This window comes from Euleptes europaea, chromosome 9 (genome assembly GCF_029931775.1).
Source record: "Euleptes europaea isolate rEulEur1 chromosome 9, rEulEur1.hap1, whole genome shotgun sequence".
Taxonomy (NCBI): domain Eukaryota; kingdom Metazoa; phylum Chordata; class Lepidosauria; order Squamata; family Sphaerodactylidae; genus Euleptes; species Euleptes europaea.
In genome coordinates this window covers 34,435,724-34,457,019 of record NC_079320.1, presented here as the reverse complement: position 1 = coordinate 34,457,019, position 21,296 = coordinate 34,435,724, and the positions used below count along the sequence as shown (strand labels likewise).

General features: G+C 45.8%; 2 protein-coding genes across 2 annotated transcripts in view; both read right to left on the bottom strand.

Annotated features, from left to right (window-relative positions):
* Window positions 1-21,296, bottom strand: part of HSPA4L (heat shock protein family A (Hsp70) member 4 like) — a 108,097-nt gene that overhangs the window by 38,218 nt on the left and 48,583 nt on the right. The window lies entirely within an intron of this gene.
* Window positions 4,268-21,179, bottom strand: SLC25A31 (solute carrier family 25 member 31). The gene is made up of 6 exons (XM_056855034.1): window positions 20,960-21,179; window positions 15,501-15,628; window positions 14,052-14,169; window positions 12,642-12,796; window positions 10,169-10,294; window positions 4,268-4,468 (listed from the first exon to the last, which is right to left on the bottom strand). Exons 1-6 carry the CDS (start codon window positions 21,177-21,179, stop codon window positions 4,268-4,270), a joined length of 948 nt encoding a protein of 315 aa, XP_056711012.1.

The following is a 21,296-nucleotide window of genomic DNA, read 5'->3' as shown; positions in this document are numbered from 1 at the left end:
TAAACGCAGAACTCAAGTCATGTCCTACGTCTCGGCAGAGTGCTTATGCAGCAGTCGGGACACAAAGCTTTATTTAGGAACTAACAAACTAGATAGGAAAGAGAAGAGATAAACCTAGTTTCCTTCTACCTGAGAGAGACTTCTAGAAGAAGAGGCTAAGGATAACATTCAGCAGACAGATGAGGAAAAACCCTTTTAGAAAGAAGGTACTCCCCCTACAGTCCTGTCTAGCTAGAGCTTGCTACCTCCTGCAGGATCTTCTTTCTTCCTCTTTGTACATAAGGCATTGTATATTCCAGCACTAAGTGAGGATGAATTCCCTTTTGCTGTAAGCTGGAAAGTGACTGAGGAAAGGCCTTTTAGTCTGTCCTGGAACTGCATAGAAATTCCTTCAGCAAAGGCTGTATTACAAATGCCTTTATCTCCCTCAACAGTCCCTTACAGTTCACAGCCCGCTTTGCGAGAGGAACTCCTTATCTGAGGGCTCCACTGTGTAGGACAAGAGGGACCTCCTGCATTTCAACCTCTTTTTCTGAGGAACAGTATCTGCTGCAGACACATCTATGAAGCAGGCTGTAAATCAGTTTGCCTGCATCTTCAGTTTCAAACGCTATGCCTCCTTGAAGAGCCGAAAGCGGGTAGCGCTGCTTATGAAAAACCAAATGCTAAACATCACACCTTGGACACTCACAGAAAGTTTGTCCATGGTCACCCCTGCCAATTGCTTCGGGACTTCCTTTTGATTATGCATGCGTTTTACGACTATCAGAGGTCGCTTGGCTCTCCCTGTGGGTTTTGCCCATGTTTTCTGGGTGCTGTTTTAGCCAGAATCTGGAAAATGTGGGCAAAACCCACGGGGAGAGCGAGGCGATCTCTGACAGTTGGAAATAATCAAAAGGAAGTCTCAAAGCAGTCGGCGGGGGTGACTGCAGGGAAGTGTCCCTGCATAAAAGTCTAGTTACTAGGGCAACTATACTTCCTAGATCTTTGGCTCTTAATGCTGGTTATACTATTGCATCACCAAATCACATTGCCTTTTTTCATATTTAGCTGTTGTTTCTTGCCTTTAAGGTTCCTTAGTGATTGTCAGTGAACTGTGCGAACAGTGTGGCCCATATGAGATGAAAAGTATTTGGAGCTTCATAGAGTTTGGATCTGGTGGAGGGGTCAGCAGATCCTTCCACCAGCCCCTCCCCCCCTGCAGTTTTCACCACCTGTTCTATGAAGCAACCGTATGAATTTCTGTGGTAGGAAACAAAATATTGATAGCACTGCAAGCCTGAGGAATGGCTTCGATTTCCACATAGGAAGCGCCATCACCTTATCCCTCTCCCCATCTTCTGAGACCACTTTTTCTCTTTCTTAAAAGAAGGCATATGGAAAAAATGTCAGACTGAAATTACTGTACTTCTGTTCTCCTGTTCAGGGCACAGTCAGTTGAGCATCTGTTATTACCGCAGGTGTTTGCTCTGAGAAAAAAAGGCACGCATGTGGGGGATGCTTATCAGCCAACACTAAGACTTTTCACACGTCCCACGGTCTGTTAAATGAGAAGCAGATATGTTTTCCCTTTAATTTTCTGATTTGAGGCGGTGGTGACAATTTTCAAAACCAGCTATGAATCTTGCAACCTTAAATGCTTTTTCACCTTTAATCTGGTGGGTGGGTGTGGGTGTGTGGAGGAGGGAACACTTGGCTTTACTGAGCCTATCATGGCCTTAGATGACCATTGTTCCTTCTCTTTGTCAGATGTTGGAGTTTATCCAGACTGTTGAATTTGTGAAATGTTATGTGAAAATCTCTGGAGCAGAGACTTCTGTTAATATTTGGCTCTTATCACCAATCACACAATCATTGTTCTCTAGAGTGTATTTAAGGAACAGTAACTGTTCTCTCTCTAAAGTTTGTCAAGGGATATTCTAAGCTGTTTAGAAAATGCACTATACATCAGATTCACTGTCCTTTGATTTCTAACATTTTACACCACAGCAGTTTGTTAACTTTAATGAGGTTACCGTAAATGGTCTGAAGATCATAGCTTTTGCCAGCTATGCTACCCAGGATGTGGCCTCTCTCAAGGCCAAGCTGTACATGGGAAAACATTTCAGTCTCCGAGGTGTTGTGTTGTTGCCTGTGAAGGTTGGATTGTATTTATCTAGGTCTAAATCAAGGCATAGGTATTCTCTCTCCCAACAAGTGTTACATTAGCTTTCCAAAGCAAGGAACATTATTGCCAGTCACTGATTTTACCAACGATTGTGGTTTGAGCCGTGGACAGATATGTCACAAGCTGTACCTCTTGCATTTCATGCCTCTCTGACCCCACGGCTTACCGTTTTCCCTGTACAATCTACAGTTCTTTTTATCCATGTTATGCATACACACACACACAAGAAACCTGTTAAGACCTTACGGAACCACAAGACTCCTTTTTGGTTTTGCTGTAACATACTAACATAAGAAGAACCCTTCTGGATCAGAGGACTGAGTAGGGTTGCCAGCTCCGGGTTGGGAAATACCTGGAGATTTTTTTTTGGGGGGGGGGTTTGGAGAGGGACTTCAATGCCATAGAGTCCAGTTGCCAAAGCAGCCATTTTCTTCAGGTGAACTGATCTCTATTGGCTGGAGATCAGTTGTAACAGCGGGAGATCTCCAGCTACTACCTGGAGGTTGGTAGCCCGGGGGCTGAGCCATCTAGACCAGCATCTGGTTACACACAGTGGGCAACCAATGGCCCTTGAGGGCCAACAAACATAACATACAGGCCATGGCCTTTACCGGACATTGCCTTCCAGCACTGGTATTCATAGGTTTACTGCTTCTGGGTGTGGATGTGGAAGATCTCTTTAGTCATCATGGCTAGTAGTAGTAGCCACTGACAAACCTATCCTCTGTGAATCTGCCTAAGGCCCATAGCCATCATTACAACCACTGGCAATGAATTCCACAACTTAATTACTCACTGAGTAAAGAAAGGCTTCCTGTTGTCCATTCTGAATCTGCTGCCCATCACAGACAAAAGGAAGTACTTCTTCATTGAATGAGTATTTAAGTTAATTAAACATGACTACTCCTCAGGAACAAATAGAATTTCTGTTAGGAATATATGCTATTAGAATCCCTTAAAGTGCTGTTCTGTAATCAAACACTCTAAATTGCCTGTATTTCACAAAGATATATGCTTTTTTCTACCCGCTTCTCTTCCTCAGTTCTTGAGGGCACTCAACGTTGCATAAACAAAACTATAGCTGTAAAGAAGCAACCCCACCATTACTATAAAACTACCTTCCCTCCCTTATTTATTTTTGGGAGCAAAATAGGGAACAGCTATAGTGAAGAAATAAAGGTGGGGGGAGCCTAGATTTTGCCTTGCCTGGGAAATAGGGTTGCCAACCTCCAGGTAGTAGCTGGAGATCTCCTGCTATTACAACTGATCTGTAGCCGATAGATACCAGTTCACCTGGAGAAAATGGCCACTTTGGCAATTGGACTCTATGGCATCGAAGTCCCTCCCCTCCCCAAACCCTGCCCTCCTCAGGCTCCACCCCTAAAACTTCCCGCTGGTGGTGAAGAGGGACCTGGCAACCCTACTGGGAAAGTACCAACAGAAGTCTAGCAGCTAGTTTTGGGCTTGGTTCTGGAAATTGGAGCCTTTAATGCATGGCTGTTTCCCTCGTGGTCACCCCCCCCCCACCGACAACTTTGGGGCTTTGTTTTGAATATGCATGCATTTTCCGACTGTTGGAGGTCACCTTGCTCTCCCCGTGCATTTCCGTGCGTTTTGCCCGCGTCTTCTGGTTGCTGTTTAGCCAGCATCCAGCAAACGTGGGCAAAACTCACGGGGAGAGCTAGGCGACCTCTGAGGGTCGGAAAATGCATGCATAATCAAAACAAAGCCCCGAAGTAGTTGAAGGGGTGTGTGACTGGGAGGGAAATAGGCCTAGGTCACAGCTCATTCATGAGCTCACTAGTATAGAAGCTCTCAACGACAACCACCCGGATTGTGACTTGGTACTGAAAAATGAATAATGTAAGAAACAGTGAAACATGAAAACCAGGTTTTTGAAAACTGGTAAATATAACTTCTTTATCTGAGAAAACAAATGGCTGCTTTTAAATCATGAGCATAAATGCAGGTTTAGCAGCTCCACAATGAACTACTGACTGTTAGGACAGCACTCATGGCAGAATACTAAGTAGGAACATTTTCAGAACAATTAAGTAATCTCTGGGCTTAGCAAGTAAAGCAACTTCTCAGCAGTGGCCTTTATTCAGATGATGAGCCTGATGAAACATCAATATTAAGAAACTCCTTAAATTTGTCATATAAAACCAGCACCAGAGCACCGCCTGTCCCACGAAGAACATTTGAGAAGGCTCCCCGAAAGAAGGCTTGAATCCCTTCCTGTTGGTTTATCTTGACAAAGCAGTCGATGGTTCCTTTGTACTGACGCTCTGTCTCACCACTCTGTGTTCAAAAAGATTTAGGCACCATGGCATTAATATACTCATGCAATTCACAGCAAGGATTTTATAGTACTGAGCATTTTTAGACGTCTAAGAACAAACACTTCTCTCTTCATTTTTCCTGTTTCAAAATAACCTTACTGATTAAATACTAACCTGGTGCCCATCTTTGCAGCTAAATTTAGCAAGTCTATGATCTTCCTGTGATGTTTCATTTAAGCTTTCAGAGTTAAATGAGGACACTTCAGTCCTCGGGGTGTTTTGAAGCTTGCTGATACTTGGATAAAGTCAGCAGCATGTTTTTGGAACATTGTTCTGCAGTGAATCTTCATCAAACTACGATGGAGGTTTTCAGAGTCAGTTGAAACCTGGGAGATTTTTTTTTTAGATTTCCCAAAAGTCAGGGCTATGGCATTCTTAATATTTGTGGATTTTTTAAAAAGGGGGTTGCACCAAAGATCACATGGGGAGAGCTTACAATTTCAGTAAACACAACCTTGACAGGATATTTTGGATTTTCTAAAAACTAGTGACAGTAGGTTGGATCCATTAGTAGATTTCTACTAACAGGAGCAGGGCTGGGGGTTTTTTTTGGCTGAATGCCTCTGCCCACTGCAGGTTCACCCTTCATGCTGTTCCTGGGGATATCCTATCCCTCATGAGCCACAGTTCTGGAAGCTCTTTGGACTGCAGCAAGATGGGGGAAGTCCTATTCTGCTGATGGAAATCACTTCCACTGGATCCAATTTGTTGTTTTTAATGTATTTTCATCCCCAAAAAGAAAAGGATAAATTCTATTGAACACAAATCTGGAGGAAGATTTTGTTTTTTCTCCGTTCCAGTAGATGGAACTTTTTTAAAATGTTCAAAAAGAAGGAAGCTTACGAATATAATGGAAATATATGCTGTAGTGGTTCATGAGCTGGCCATCTTTCACTTTGGAACTGGTACTTGTCGACCTATTAAACTATCTGGAAGTTAATGCCAACCTTATCAATATCAATATGACAGCCCGTGTGTTGTAGTGGTTAGAGCATCAGATTAAAACTGATGAGACCCAGGTTCAAATTCCAATCCTGCCCTGAAGCTCACTTGGTGCCTCGGACTGCCAACCTCCAGGTGGGGCCTGGAGTTCTCCCAGAATTACAATTGATCTTCAGATGATAGAGATCAGCTCTGTTATGTATGTAAATAGTTAGGCCGATAAGCAGGGGGAAAACCTAAGAGCTTGAGTCCCCGACGAAGGCTCCTAAACCCTGCCTGCGCCATTGGCCCTAGCCAGCACGCCCCATTGGCCCTAAGCCGGGACATGCCATTGGCGACCCGGGGGTTGTTCCCCCCTATCACGGATCAGGGGGGGAGTGGCTGCAGGCGGCCAGAGGGGCATATAAGCGGGGCCGGTTTACACAGTTCTCTTGTTCTGTACTTCAATAAAAGTGTTGTGTTGGAACTCCGTCTCGACCTCGTTCTGGAAGATGCCCGGGGTCGTGCTGACCCCGAACTGCAGATGCGTCACCCGGAAAGTGCCCCAGTGGGTGACAATCATCTGCGCCTCGGCTGACTCAGAGTCCACAGGCAGTTGCTGGTATGCCTGGGCGAGGTCCAGCTTGGCGAACACCCAGCCCCTGGTGAGGGAGGCCAGGAGGTGGCTGACGACTGGCACCGGGTATGCGTGGTTCTGGAGCGCCTTGTTGATCGTGCACTTGTAGTCAGCGCAGATCCAGACGTCCCCGTTGGCCTTTAGCGGGGTTACTATCAGCGTCTCCCACGTCGCATTAGGGACGGGCACTAAGACGCCCTGAGCGACGAGACAGTCGAGCTCAGCATCGATCCGGTCCTTGAGTGCACAGGGGACCCGGCGTGGCCTGAGGCAGATGGGGGAGGCGGTGGGGTCGGTGTGCAGGCGAACAGGTGGCCTCTTGTAGCAGCCCAGCGGGCCCTTTCAGACATCCTCGAACTCGGACCAGATGGAGTCGAGGAGGGGCTGGCTGATGCGGTGGATTCCCGCAAGGTGGATCCCAAGGGCCGGGAACCACTGGAGGCCCAGGAGGCTGGCATGAGGCCCATCGACCATGACGAGGCGGAGGCGGCTGGAGCATTGTTGGAACTGGACATAGGCGACACCCCGGACCGGCACCCGACGATGCTGGTAGTCGGAGATGATGATGCCAGTTGGCTGCAGCTTGGGCAGGGTGGCACGGCGCCCCAGGTCGCGGAACGTGTCCATGGAGATGATGGAGAGGGCCAAGCCCGACTCGACCTCCATCTCGCATGGGGCACCCTCAATCCGGACGGAGACCTTCTCCACACCGTGGACTTTGTGGAGCTGGATGCTCTTGATGTTGTGGCGGCAGCGGCAAGGCGAAGCATGATCACCGTCTGCCAATTCGGGCGGCGCCACCTTTCCTGTCGGGGCCGGGCGGATGCCCCTTCTTCATGGAGCGGCAGGCCTTGGGAATGTGGCCCACCCTGCCGCAACCCCAGCACTCTGTGTCGCGGAATCAGCAAGTGCGACAGTCGTGAGGTTCACTGCAGCTGGCGCACGGGTGAGCCATTGGGCCCCGTGACCGGTGCCCCCGGGCGGCCATCTTGTGGGCCTCGTTCTTGTCGCTGGCGCTCTCGTAGTGGACGGGAGTCGGAGCCGACGGAGGAGGTGCGGTGCCCCAGTCACCCAGACGGTCAGCCCGCGTAGAGGCCTCTGCTGCTGTGGCTTCCTCAACGGCCGCAGTCAGGGAGACGTCCTTTTTGGCGACGAGTCTGTGGCGCACCTTCTCGTTCTGCAGGCCGAAGACAAACCAGTCTCGGAGCATGCCGTCGAGGTCCAGGAAGGCGCAGAAACGGGCAGTCTGGCGGAGGGCCACGAGGTATGTGGCGACGGACTCGCCGGGTTCCTGATCCCACAGGTGGAAGGCCAGGCGGCAAGCGAGCTGCGTGGGCTGGGGCGTGAAATGGTTCCCCAGCGCGGCCATGATGTCAGCGAATGGCGTATCAGCTTAGCGGGGGCCAGCAAGGACTGGGCTAGCTGGAAGGTCCGAGGGCCACACACGCTGAAGAACAGCGAGCGCTTCTTGCTGGCGTCCGTGACGTCGTTGGCGACCAGGAAGAACGCGTCACGGTCGGCGAGCTTTCCCACTTGCTGGGGTTAGCAGTGTCGAATGCTTCCATCGAGCCTTTGGTGGCCATCATGCGAGGTGTTGCGTCTCTTAGTGTATTGGGAGATTTCAGCAAGGCGAGCTGGTCTGCCTACCGGGCTCTGTGAGGTTGCGGAAGATTGAAGGTGATTTCAGCGAGAGTGATCTCAGCAGGAGAGCCGGACTGCCTACCAGCCTTCATCGCCACTGTTAAGTCCGCGTGGAGAGGCTTGCCGGGCGTCCTTCCCTACTTTGACGACGTCCTGGTCGCCGCTGGCTCTGAGGGGGAGCTCCTGGAGCGCGTCCGCCGGGTGCTCAGCCGTTTCCGGGATGCTGGCCTCACGGTGAAGCGGGAAAAATGCCAGCTGGGACTGCCACGAGTGGAGTTCCTCGGCTATTTGATCGACGCCGACGGCATCCACCCCACACCCGACAAGATCAAGGCCATCCACAGCTCCCTTTGCCTAACCAACCACACAGGATTGTTGTGGAGATTAAAATGGGAGGATAGCATGTACACTGAGCTCCTTAGAAGAGGGGTGGGATAAAAATGTAATAAACTGTTACACATTGAAACAACTAGTTTAAAAATCGCATTTTTTCCTCTGAGAAGTAACCATATGCAGCGCCTTCTTCTCCGAACCATCCTCAATCTCATGTTCCCCATTAATATCTTATATTTATTATAACTGTGTGTTTAAAGCTGTAATAGTGAGGACATTTCTCTGGGAAATTTCTAAAGACTTACCCTATAGAGGTCAAGGGGAAATTAATAATATGTGGTCTGAAACTCCACTTCTGAGTCTTCTGAAATGTCTGCATTTGGAAAAACTGCTAAAAACTTTTCTGAGACTATGGGGCTGAATCCAGCTAGCTTCTCAACTGGTGAAAAAGGAGTAAAGAAGAAGAAGAGTTGGTTTTTATATGCCGACTTTCTCTGCCACTTAAGGGGGAATCAAACCGGCTTACAATCCCCTTCAAAGGGTCCCTTTGGCCAAAAAATGCTATGCTGGGGATCATGGGTCCTGTATGGACAAAAGTCATGTGACCTTGGGGCTGTAGTGAGGAAGGTAACTGGGCAAGATTGAACGAAAAAGCTGGCTGGATCCAATCCAGGCGACAGCAAGAGATATGATCAAGTAAATAAACAAGAGATATGATCAAGTAAATAAACAAGAAGTCATCAAAAGGAGGAGATCAAAGGAAATGTCTCTACTGAATGCAAGAATTTTCAGCTAGGGACTTCCCCATCATTAGTAAATTGCATAAATTTCTTTGTGTGTTTGTAAAGTGCCATCAAATTGAAGCCAACGTATGGCAACCCCAGCAAGGGCCTTTCAAGGAAAGTGAGAAGCAGAGGTGGTTTTCCATTGCCTTCCTCTGCAGAGTCTTCTTTGGTGATCTCCCTTCCAAGCACTAACGCCGCTTAGCTTCCAAGATCTGACATGATCAGGCAAGACCATGCCGCCTTCTTCTCCCATAAATCTCTCTCTCTGTGTGTATGCCGTCAAATCACAGCTGACTAATGGCAACCCCGTGAATTTTCAAGGCAAAAGACGTTTGGAGATGGTTTGCCATTGCCTGCCTCCACATCACAACCCTGGTAGTCCTTGGAGGTTGTCCATCCAAATTCTAAACTTGATCTGATCACAAGGTCAAGTTCTTTATTATTACAGTCCATGACCAGTATATAAATAAAGGAAACATTCTTGATCTGATCTGAAAATTCCACTCATGGCCAACCTTGCTTAGCTTCTGATATCTGACAAGATCAAGCTAGCCTAGGGCTGTACAGGTCAGGGCATAAATCTCTTTACCAGAGTTTATGTCAGTAAACCACATTATTTGATAGGAATGGCCTTCTCTGAGTTGAAATAATATAAGCAAAACACTGATGGCAATTGTTATCTTATGGACAAAATGCAGTGAAAGTTACAAACTGTTGTGGCCTTGTGTTAGATGATCACTCCTGCTGAACATCAAGAGCAACTTTCAAAACACCATTAAATACCTGGTTGGATCCCACAGAAGCTTTATGCTGATGGAAGAGGAAGACGATTTTCCATGATTCTGCCCTCCCACAGCAAAACTCAACCCACCCCCTCATACTGTTCCTGTGGAGTTAGGGTTGCCAACCTCCAGGTACTAGCTGGAGATCTCCTGCTATTACAACTGATCTCCAGCTGATAGAGATCAGTTCACCTGGAGAAAACGGCCGCTTTGGCAATTGGACTCTATGGCATTGAAGTCCGTCCCCTCCCCATACCCCACCCTCCTCAGGCTCTGCCCCAAAAACCTCCCGCCGATGGCAAAAAGGGACCTGGCAACCCTTTGTGGAGTCCCATGTCCCTCTGGAGGCATTGGGGGGGGGGGCATTTTGGGCTGCATCTGCGGATGGAAATACTTCAGTCAGCAGAAATTTCAGCTGGGATTCAAGCCAAAATGTATTTATTTGGGGGGAAAGAATTTGAGACAGAGAGATAAATGATGGGCCAAGAAGACTCAAAACACAAATAGTGTATTAGCCCTGACAATCATATAAAGGAAGTCTCACTAAGTATGTTGCATACCTGCATCATCATGCGTCTTCTGACAGTGTCAAAGGGGTATGACAGTATCCCGGAAAATACAGTCACGGTTTGAGCAATTGCAAAAGACACAATGAATGGAGTTTCCTTTGGATTTGGCAGTAATCCCTAATTGAAAGAGGGAGAAATAAGAAATAATCTGAGAAAATAAACATAAAAACTAGTGGTTTCAAACTGTCATATTGCCACTGGACAGATTCTTTTGGATTCTTTTGTACTTCATATAAACAATGTAATTAAAAAAATTGTTTCCCTTTTTTAATTTATGCACTGTAAGTGGCAGGCAAACCAAAAGAAAACAATATTTTAAGCAATTAACATTACCAGTCAGAGCCAATGTGGTCTAGTGTTGGGATGGTTGACAAGCAGCTTATAGGGTTGCCCACTATTAAAGTGATTGCTCTAGCTGTCAAAGTGTGATCTGTGGCAATTGTCAGGTGAAATTATTTAGCTAGATGCCATGAAAAGAGGATGCCACTTTAAGACGCCACAAGTAGGGTTGCCTACATCTGCAGAAAAAAATGTCCTGCCCCTTTAACAGAGGCTTAAAGTGTGGAAATGGGCAGCTAAAGTTTATGGCACTGAGGTAAATAACATTGCCTGATCAATAGTGCCCCACCAAGCCTCTATTATAGGGTTTGGGAAAACAGTGTGAGAGGAGAGCAGGAACCCCCTCCTTCACCCACATCATAGTCCTGATCAGAACGAGGCCCCTGCAGTGTTTCTAAATGGAGGTGCCACTGGGAACTTGCTGCTGCAGTAATTGGTAGGCTGGCAACCAGCTAGGGATTGTGATGCAGGAATGGGAGGATATGGCATTGTGGTGGTGGCTGTGGCTCAGTGGTAGAGCATCTGCTTGGCATGCAGAAGGTCCCAGGTTCAATCCACGGCATCTCCAGTTAAAGGAACTAGGCAAGTAGGTGATGTGAAAGACCCCTGCCTGAGACCCTGGAGCGCCCGCTGCCAGTCTGAGTAGACAATACTGACTTTGATGGACCAAGGGTCTGATTCAGTATAAGGCAGCTTCATGTGTTCACTTCTGGTTCACGTCATCAGTATGACAGTCTAAGATCTAGGTAAAACCATAGAGTTTTGCCCACATACTAAAGAGTCACCTCTTTGTTACTCCGGTGACGTGGTGCCTCTTCTGGGTATTCACTGGAAGGGACTTTACACTACTTCATGCGCTGCCAATTTTTAAAAAAATCTTGCTGCCAGCCCATAAATGGGAAGTGGGAGGTCTCCCTATATGGCTGTTACACCCTGTGGTGAATTTATGTAACTTGGAATGTGTAGTTTGGCCCTCTGTTTCTGCCTTGCCCCTTTCTTGCAGGTAAGTCCAAGCTGACCAGAGGTATGAGCAGCAGGACAAGAGGCAAAGAGCTCTTGACCTGAAGCTGGGAGAAAGATCTGCTGGGAGAGGAAGAGACAGCCTTTCCCTGCACTTGGAAGCCTTTCCCCCTTCTCTTATTTGTTTACTTTTCATTTTTATGTTAAAAGTTGCTCTGGGTCCCCTTTGGGAAGAAAAGCATCATATAAATGTTATAATAAATAAATGAATATTATGGAACCTCATCATCTGTGACTGGGTTGATTGTTCTTGTCCCTGGAGAACCTGGTAGTCCCTCAGTGACATAAACTGGCCAACCCTGGTCTAGTGATGGAATATTATATATTGGATTCTGTAAGAACTGTTCTGCCATGAACTCACTGGCTTTGAATCAGTTATTTGTTCTGTCTCTCAGCCTCAGTTCCCTTACTCAATAGTGAGAATAATGGTTGCCTGCTGTCACAAGGCCTCAGTAAGAATAAATGGGCTAGTGCTCTATAAACAAAAATGCCAAACCAGAGCCTGCATGCACCCCAGATAACCCAACACAGGTCTTGACAGGCAGGGCTGCTCCACTTAATTCAGTAGGGGAAATAAACGTCTACTTGCAACATAACGTACATGTCGATCTGCTCCCCCATTAGAGTCAACAGAACAGCCGTGAGCAAGGAATCTTCACACATGCAGCAGAATTCAGCCTCAGAAATTATTGAATTGGCATGTATAAATTTATAGCAGCAGCTATTAGTAACATCTGCATTATCCTAAACCAGTGGTTCCCAAACTTTTCCGGCCACCACCCCCTTGGTTCCACAAACTCAGCCCCAGCGCCCCCCTACCCTATCCAACAACACAGTTGAAGGGGCCCACCTCTAGCACCTCCCTGCTGCCCCCTTGCCTCTTAGTGCCCCCTGAGGTAATCCCACCGCCCCCCAGGGGATGGTACTGCCACTTTGGGAACCACTGCCCTAAACTACTGAGTAGCTTTGGGAAAATCTGCCTTACAACACAGTTTGTGAAAAAGGATAAACAATGCCAGGAATACTTCACTGCACAATAAATATGGCATATAAATGGTCCACGAAAGTATATTGCAAGAGTGTGGTTTTTGACAGGGAAACTTACTTTTATGGTGTCATAACACCCAAAATAGGATGCCCGGTACACGATTATTCCTTGTACGGAAACACCAAATCCTTGGTATAGGCCACGCGGCCCATCTGTTTTTGCAATTGAGACAAGACAGTCGCCGAGGCCTTTGAACTGTCGTTCTTCAAGACCTAACAATGCAGAAGAAAAGATCAGGTTGATTCAGGGCAATAGGGCACACTGCGATTTCTGACAAGCTGCAAAACAACAAACAGAGCTTAAACAAGGGGAATCCCCCCGTCCTGGACAAATATCAGAAAGATCTATAAAAAGTGACCTTTGTACAGCTGCATCATTGTTCAGCAGTGGGTTCAGCAAAGCTGAAGAACATGTTGCTTTATATCCATACCAGATTATAAAAATCCAATTTAAAAACATTTGTGGAAAGCTAAACTGTAGAGACATTCCTAACATGTTTATTATGGGATTCACAAACTGAGATATGCCTTTGTCTATCTTGGTCTTGGAACAATATTCCCCCACTCAGAACCCCTTTTTGCCTTTCTAGAATGTTACAAAATTGCTGTGACCCACTGGTATTTGCCAGAACAGAACTACTGTTCTGGAACCACTTGGTGTAACTGAACTCAAGTTTAGCACTCTTAAGTCCCACTGACTTCAATGGTTTTCCCACAGAAATCCACAGGCCCGCTACTAAACTAGGGCCCATAATATCTGAATGGTGCAATGCTGCAAGTTCAGTGCATACAGAAGAAAGAAACGGGCTCCAGTTTAGAAGATCAGACAATGGCTATAAAAGAGCATGTGGTTTTTTTGTCTACTCCAGATTGCACAAAGTGTACCTCTTTAAAGAGGTAGAGGCTTGGATCCTAAGTTGCCGTTCTGTTGGCATATCAGCAACTCTGCCTCTATTGGTAATGGCTGCTGACTCTACCCTCCCTAGGGTTGCCAGGTCCCTCTTTGCCACGGGCGGGAGGTTTTTGGGGTGGAGCCTGAGAAGGGCAGGGTTTGGAGGGGAGGGACTTCAATGACATAGAGTCCAATTGCCAAAGCAGCCATTTTCTCCAGGTGAACTAATCTCTATCAACTGGAGATGAGTTGTAATAGCAGGAGATCTCCAGCTAGTACCTGGAGGTTGGCAACCCTAACTCTCCCACTGCCAACTCCCATTCCCTGCCACTGTTCCTCAGGGGACTGCTGACCTACAGGAGCACAATTTTGCAGGCAGAGAAGGCCCTGGTTGGGGAGGGTGCCTTTCTGCAGTGCAACTCTGCTCACGCTGCTTCGGATCCAAGCTGGAGTGTTTGGCAGGAGCGCTTCTCCCACCAAAAAGGATGCAACATAGACTCTGTCCCTTTCCCAGCATACAGAGAACCTATCTTCCCATGCGCTCCCTTAAATACATTATGAAGACAGGGTCCCTACCTTTCCCAATATCCGCAGCTAATCGAGTCCGTGCAAAATCTAATGGATAAACGACGCACAACGAAGTTGCTCCAGCTGCCCCGCCGGAAGCCAAGTTTAAAAGAAACCACTTCCCAAACTGAAACGGAAAAACGGGCCTTCATTCAGAATCAAAGTTAAGCAAACTAAGAGTGCATGAAATGTAGGATCTGATGGTAACATTCCGATTTGGGGCTGAAGCCCCATAACAATATGCTTAACCCCCTGCCACACTATTTATTTGTTGCTCTTCCATTTAAAGAATAGGCGCTTCTGTTTTAGAACAGAAAAAAAATCTGGTTAAAGAAATCAGTGGTAGCTTGCGCCCCCCCCCCCAAGTGCTCCTAAGTCCATCCCTGTTTTTCAAGTGTCTTGAAAGTTTTTCGCTTAAGCTACTAGCACTGTATGGCAGGGACCTTTAAAGCCATAAGGGTAACTTAAACATTATTACTTAATTGAGAAAGGTGTACAATCCTCTGAACTCAAAAGCAAGTGTTCTTCCTGCTGCACTGGCACATTGTTGGATATTGCATTGTGCTATAGCAAGAATTCAGAACTGGATTTTTCTGTGTGAGACAAGGCAATTTGGAAATGATGGGTACAGCATAATATCCCATGATATGTGGATGCAACTTATATTATGTTTCATGAATAACTGGGAGATGCTAAAGCACGGGTAGACACCTGAGCTTGGTGACAGGGTTCTCCAAGCTTTTTGGTCATGACAAAAGTGCTGCCGTGAAACCTCCACCTTGAGAGGAAGGGTGCTTACTGTCGGCGTCGCACCTAATGAGTCCTTGTTAGAGGAAAAGGGTGCCATAGTGGTTAGGGTTCCCAACCTCCAGGTAGGGCCTGGAGATACCCCTGCCCTAGACTCAAACAAAGCCATTGGAAAAGATGTTGGCTTTAAATATTTACAGATGGAGAAGAAATTAATTGGTGATGCAGCTGTCAGAGCCTTTGGTTCTGTTATCAGAAAATAGCTTCTCAACTATCTACAGCTCTAGGAAACCTTGTGCATCCCCCCACCTGTGTAGAGAGCTACCTGCATCAGTGAAATGCTGAAGCTGGATTGCTCAAATTAATAAGGAGGATCCATGTTTTATTTATTCAGTTTGGTTCAACAGACCCAACCAGGAAAATTAACTCGGACATTTTAAAAAATCCAGCTAGTTTAGAAATTTGTTTCGTGTATCGGTAAAAACTCCAGAGGCATTACATATAATAGATCTTAACACCACATGGTTAAAATTAAATTGCTCTTTCAGATGCTGTCTATCTTTATGCAAAAATGCCGCTTCTAATAAAATGTACCAATAAGATGCACCAGTAACTCCGTTTTGGTCACTCTGCATGATCACAGCAAGTGAAAGATAGGGGAGGGCTATGTATGAATTTTTTTTTCTTAATAACACCTCAGAATATATTTACCTGTTTATCTTTATCCACACCGGCCATGAAAATCTGCTTGTATTTGTCCTTAAAAGCAAAGTTTAGGGCCTGTGTAGGGAAATATCGGATAACATTGGCAAGATTGCCGCGCCAGAAGCTGATAAATCCTACAGGCAGATTAAAAAAATGTACAGTTCAAGTTATCTTAAATGCTATATATTACAAGGCAACATGATTATTATTTCAGTTGGCTGAAGAACTAGACTGCTCTCTGATTCTTTTCCTGATAGCTGATTTCAGAAATTTATTATGTATTTTATTTCAGGGAGCCAGCGTGGTGTAGTGGTTAAGAGCAGTGGTTTGGAGTTGTGGAGTCTGATCTGGAGAACCGGGTTTGATTCCCCACTCCTTCACATGAGTGCAGTCTGGTGAACTGGACTTGTTTCCCCACTCCTACACATTAAGCCAGCTGGGTGACCTTGGACTACTCACACTCTTCTCAGCCCCACCTACCTCACAGGGTGTCTGTTGTGGGGAGGGGAAGGGGACTGTAAGCGGGTTTGAATCTTCCTTGAGTGGTACAGAAAGTCAGCATATAAAAACCAACTCTTCTTCTTCTATTAACCATCAGACAACTACATTAGGAAACCTCAGATCCTAAAGATCCTAAGTGCAATGGTCAACTTTCCTTTTTAGGAGAAAATATACATTGGGTTGTTTGTGATAACATTTTTCTTTTGTAATTATAGGACAGGCAATTGTGCTCTTTACTTCAGGACCTTTCCAGATGCCCCCCAAATGCTTTTTGTAAGCAATAATAATGCAGCACTAGTTGCTTGAGGGGGGGGGGAGTATGAAGTGATTACTCCTAACTAGTGGTGCAGTTTTTAGCATTCTCCATACAAATTGTCAAACATCTGGGAAAACGTCCTTACAAAGTATTTCAGAAATAATAGTCTAAAATAGGTTTTTGTTAAGGATCTCATAGCAGTAAAAGAGAAAGGAATAAAATGGTGGGCTAAAATTGTGTGCCTGTAAGCTCTAGTCCTGCGGCCCCCTTAAACAGACTTCAGCAGACAACCAATCCACAAAAGCAGTTATACTGCTCCTGACAGTACCCAAATTAAAAATTAAATTGTAGCAATGGTTGGATGTTGGATTAGAATCAATTCCGTTGGGGGCTGAATTGCAGTTTGTGGTTAGTAAAGCAAATCTATAATTACATCAGTAAAGGCCAATCTTTGTACACAGCCACTTCTTTATTTTATTTACTGTACTTAATTTACTGTACTGTACTTTCTCCCCAATGGAGACCCAAAGTGACTTACATGGTTCTCCTCTCCTCCGTTTTATCCTCGCAACAACCCTGTGAGCTAGTTAGGTTAGGCTGAGAGTGAGTGACTGGCCCAAGGTCACCCAGCAAGCTTCCATGCCAGAGTAGAGATCTGAACCTGGGTCTCCCAGATCCTAGTCTGACCCTCTTAACTACTACACCACACTGACTCACTTGATGTATACTCAGCATGGATGCTTTGTGAATGGATCCTTAAGTATTATTACCACGGATAAAGGATCATAATGGCTAGCTCTGTGGAGACACTGACCTGTGATAAACCCCAAGACATTCCTTGGGAAAGGGACAGTGAATACAGAACAACACAATAGATCAGATCCAAATATTCTGCTCTTTCCACCTTTCTGTTTCAGTCCTCTGTGCTCTTGAAAAACTCTCCTGAAGATTCTGGGCCTGCAGGAACTGCTGTGTGATATAGGATGGGGGCGGGGGCTGCACCTGGAGGGATAAATCCACTGAAAGTGGATACCTTTTTCTGTGAGCAAAAGTATCATCCATGAGAAGACCTTTGGGACCAAGCAAATGTTCCTATAAAATTTGACCTTGAACACTAGGATGTAGAATGCCTTTAATATGACAGATGCTAGAATTTTATGACTCCATAGTTTAGGAAAGATATGGCTTAATTAAAGTATTTGATAGATATACCGTAGATAATCCCCCCCTCCGTACATCACAGAATTGTCTGTATAACGTTTCCAAAATTGGTAATGGCTGGTATAAAACAAATTCCTGGAGTGATTCATGGGCCGTAAAGAAGCAACTATTTGCAGGAAACCCATTCTGGTGTACTGGGTGCTAGTAATACCAGAGGCTCAGAATAAATAGTAAAAAGAGATTACTGTGGTCTTACTGGGACAGAAAAACATCAACTATTTGCACTTGATGGCTGTCTAAGATAGACCAGCAGAGGGGGTACTAAGACCCTTTGAATAAGTACTGGTGGCATAGGATATAGTAGAGATTGAAAGCATACGTGCAGCTAGTTTTTTATCATCATAATCCTTACATTAGATCAATGTTAAGGAGAAGGCAGTGTGGCATGTTAGCACCTTACTAAGTGAAAACTTAAGGGGGGGCTGATTTGAGGAATGGGAGACTATTTTGAGGAAAATATTGCAGAGAGGTTATAAAAGCGTAGGCTGTGTGAACGAAAAGCAGGCTTTAAGGAAAGATTTGAAAGGGGAGAAGGGAAGAGTCAAGGAGGCAAGCATATATATATATATATTCAAGAAAGAATGACTGGAACAATGAGAGGAACTTGATGTAGTAGTCAAAGAGGTCAACATTATTATTTTATAAGACAGGCTGAATTTAGAATTAATAGAGAAGAGATCAAAGTGGGAGAGTATGTGACAATATCCAGTGCAAAAATATGTTAAAGCATGAACCCACATTTTCCTGGAGGAACAGAGAAGAAGGAAAAATTAACATTTCTACTTCAGCATACAATATAAATGAAAGGCATCCTTCTTCCAACATCTGATGGAAGTATATATATTTGTACTGAGATTTTATTAAAAGTATACAGAGAGCAAGCGTGGTGTCGTGGTTAAGAGCGGTGGTTTGGAGTGGTTGACTCTAATCTGGAGAACCGGGTTTGATTCCTCCCTCCTCCACATGAGCGGGAGATGCTAATCTAATGAACTGGGTTGGTTTCCCCACTCCTACACATGAAGCCAGCTGGGTGTCATTGGGCTAGTCACAGCTCTCTTAGAGCTCCCTCAGCCCCACCAACCTCACAGGGTGTCTGTTGTGGGGAGGGAAAGGGAAGGTGATGGTAAGCCGGTTTGATTCTTCCTTAAGTGGTAGAGAAAGTCGGCATATAAAAACCAACTCTTCTTCTTCTTCAGTATAATGATATAGAACATAACATTTGGGCAGTCTGTAATTTATCATGTCATTCAAGTTAAAAAAAGACAAAGAATCTTGTGGCACCTTCAAGTCTAAGCATATTTACTGTGGCATTAGTTTGCATGAACTATTGTCTACTTTGTCAGATGTCACAATAAAGTTGTTAGCTTTTAAGATACCACAAGTAGGGTTGCCAGCAGCCTAGAGGGGGGAAAAAATCCTGTTCCTTTAAAAGAGGCTTAATGTCTGGGAAGTGGCAGCCAAATCTTTCTGTACCATGCAGGTAAACAATATCACCTGGTAAATAACATCCCATTAAGCCTTTATGGAAGGGACAGGATATTTTTTTTTCTCCAGGCAGTTGCCAACCCGAGCCACAAGACTTTATTGTTTTGACAGAAATAGCTACTCAGTCTACATTTTTAAATAAATCACCCAAACTATAGCTGTTGCCCAATATACCAAATGTAGTCGCCTTCAGGCAATATTATTCTATACAAAAATTCCATTCAGAAAAAAATATTCTGTCATGTAACATACTCCAGAAGGGGGCCATATGTTTCAGGTTATGTGCACAAGGGGTTCATATATCACAATGGCCAAATCGGGTAATTCCTGTAGTACCATGAAGTGTTCCTGCTGGTCAGAGACGTAGGTAGGTCAAAATTATTATTGCATTCACATTTTATCTATAGCTGCGGCTTTCTGATCTGCACACATGCAGCATGAGCCCATGCATGCTCACTCAGAGGCTTTCTGATCTGCACACATGCAGCATGAGCCCATGCATGCTCACTCAGAGGCTTTCTGATCTGCACATATGCAGCATGAGCCCATGCATGCTTACTCAGAGGCTTTCTGATCTGCACACATGCAGCATGAGCCCATGCATGCTCACTCAGAGGCTTTCTGATCTGCACACATGCAGCATGAGCCCATGCATGCTCACTCAGAGGCTTTCTGATCTGCACATATGCAGCATGAGCCCATGCATGCTTACTCAGAGGCTTTCTGATCTGCACACATGCAGCATGAGCCCATGCATGCTCACTCAGAGGCTTTCTGATCTGCTCACATGCAGCATGAGCCCATGCAGGCTTACCCAATGAGTTCTGTGGTACTTACTCCCAAGTACATGCACACAAGAAGGTAGCTTTATTCCCTGAAGGGCAGGAAGGGGAAGCAGAGACAGGCAAGGAGAGAGGTCCACTAAGTAACTACACTTCCCTTTAGAGGGAGACACGCAGGGAGAATTTCTGCTTACTGCAGGACTGACATTTAAGTTGAAACAAGAGAGAGGAATAAAGATGCATTCGATCTGACAAAGTTGCATGAGTAGATTGGAAAAAGTGGTGTGGGAAGAGTTTATTGCTAGGAAGGGCCATAGAAAGGAGGATATAGTCTACATACTCTGGACCCTTTGACTGGCAGTTAAAAAGTGGGAGAAATGGGAATTAAGTGGGAAATCATGGCAACCTACTTGTTGAGGATAGCATTAGAGAGCATTTTTAAAAGAAGAAATGGCTGGAAAAGTGCGAGATATTGTTTGGGAATATGCATAACTTTGGGAGTGGAAATAACAAAGGTGTGCAATTCTGAGTGTTCGAAGTGCATTCTTCAATAGATTTCTTAGTAACCCTCACAACATCCCTGCCTAGCAGGCCAGAATTACACATGAATTTACACATGAAGCTGCCTTATCCTGAATCAGACCCTTGGTCCATCAAAGTCAGTATTGTCTACTCTGACTGGCAGCGGCTCTCCAAGATTCCAGGTGTAGGCCTTTCACATCACCTACTTGCCTAGTCCCTTTAACTGGAGATGCCGGGGACTGAACCTGGGGCCTTCTGCATGCCAAGCAGATGCTCTACCACTGAGCCACGGCCCCTCCCCAAATTATTATTCCCATATTGCAGACGTGGGGCTGAGACAAAAGAGGCCAGCCTAAATCTCCTAAAGAGGCCAGCCTAAATCTCCCTGGAAGTGATGGGGTTTAAGATTTCAGGTGTAGGCCTTTCACATCACCTACTTGCCTAGTCCCTTTAACTGGAGATGCCAGGGACTTCTGCATGCCAAGCAGATGCTCTACCACTGAGCCACGGCCCCTCCCCCAATTATTATTCCCATATTGCAGATGTGGGGCTGAGACAAAAGAGGCCAGCCTAAATCTCCCTACTAGTTCCTGGAAGTGATGGGGTTTAAATTAGGGAGCCTCCAGATTTGCAGTTTACAACCGGAGTCTCTACACCACCACGTCTCAAAGGAAGTCTTGCTTTCAGCGGAGACATACCTTGCTCCTTAGGGATTCGCACGAAGCAGTCTATCATGCCTTTGTATTGTTGGTCAGCCCGGATCTGTTTGGACGAGGCCTGGACCTGCAGCAGCAGCTTCACGCGCTCGATGGGCGCGACGGCCGTCTTGGACACCGCCGCTGCCACCCCCCCTGCCATGAGGTCCTTTCCGAAAGAGACAGGGTCAAAAAACTGCGACCCCTCTGCAGCGGCCTGCATGTTGTCGATGGGGTGACCACACAGCCTTGGGTGGAACTAGAACCTCCTAGCAGCATCACCCGGCACCTGGCAACACTCCTAACTGCCACTGCTCAGAAGGAACTAGTGCATCCCCCC

Coding starts and splice junctions, on each gene's coding strand:
- SLC25A31 (XM_056855034.1), bottom strand. CDS start 21,179: ATGCAGGCCGCTGCAGAGGGGTCGCAGTTTTTTGACCCTGTCTCTTTC. Junction 12,797..14,051: donor AGCTGCGGATATTGGGAAAG/GTAGGGACCCTG, acceptor CTGCATTGTTAG/GTCTTGAAGAACGACAGTTC. Junction 10,295..12,641: donor GGTGTTATGACACCATAAAA/GTAAGTTTCCCT, acceptor TCTTTCAATTAG/GGATTACTGCCAAATCCAAA.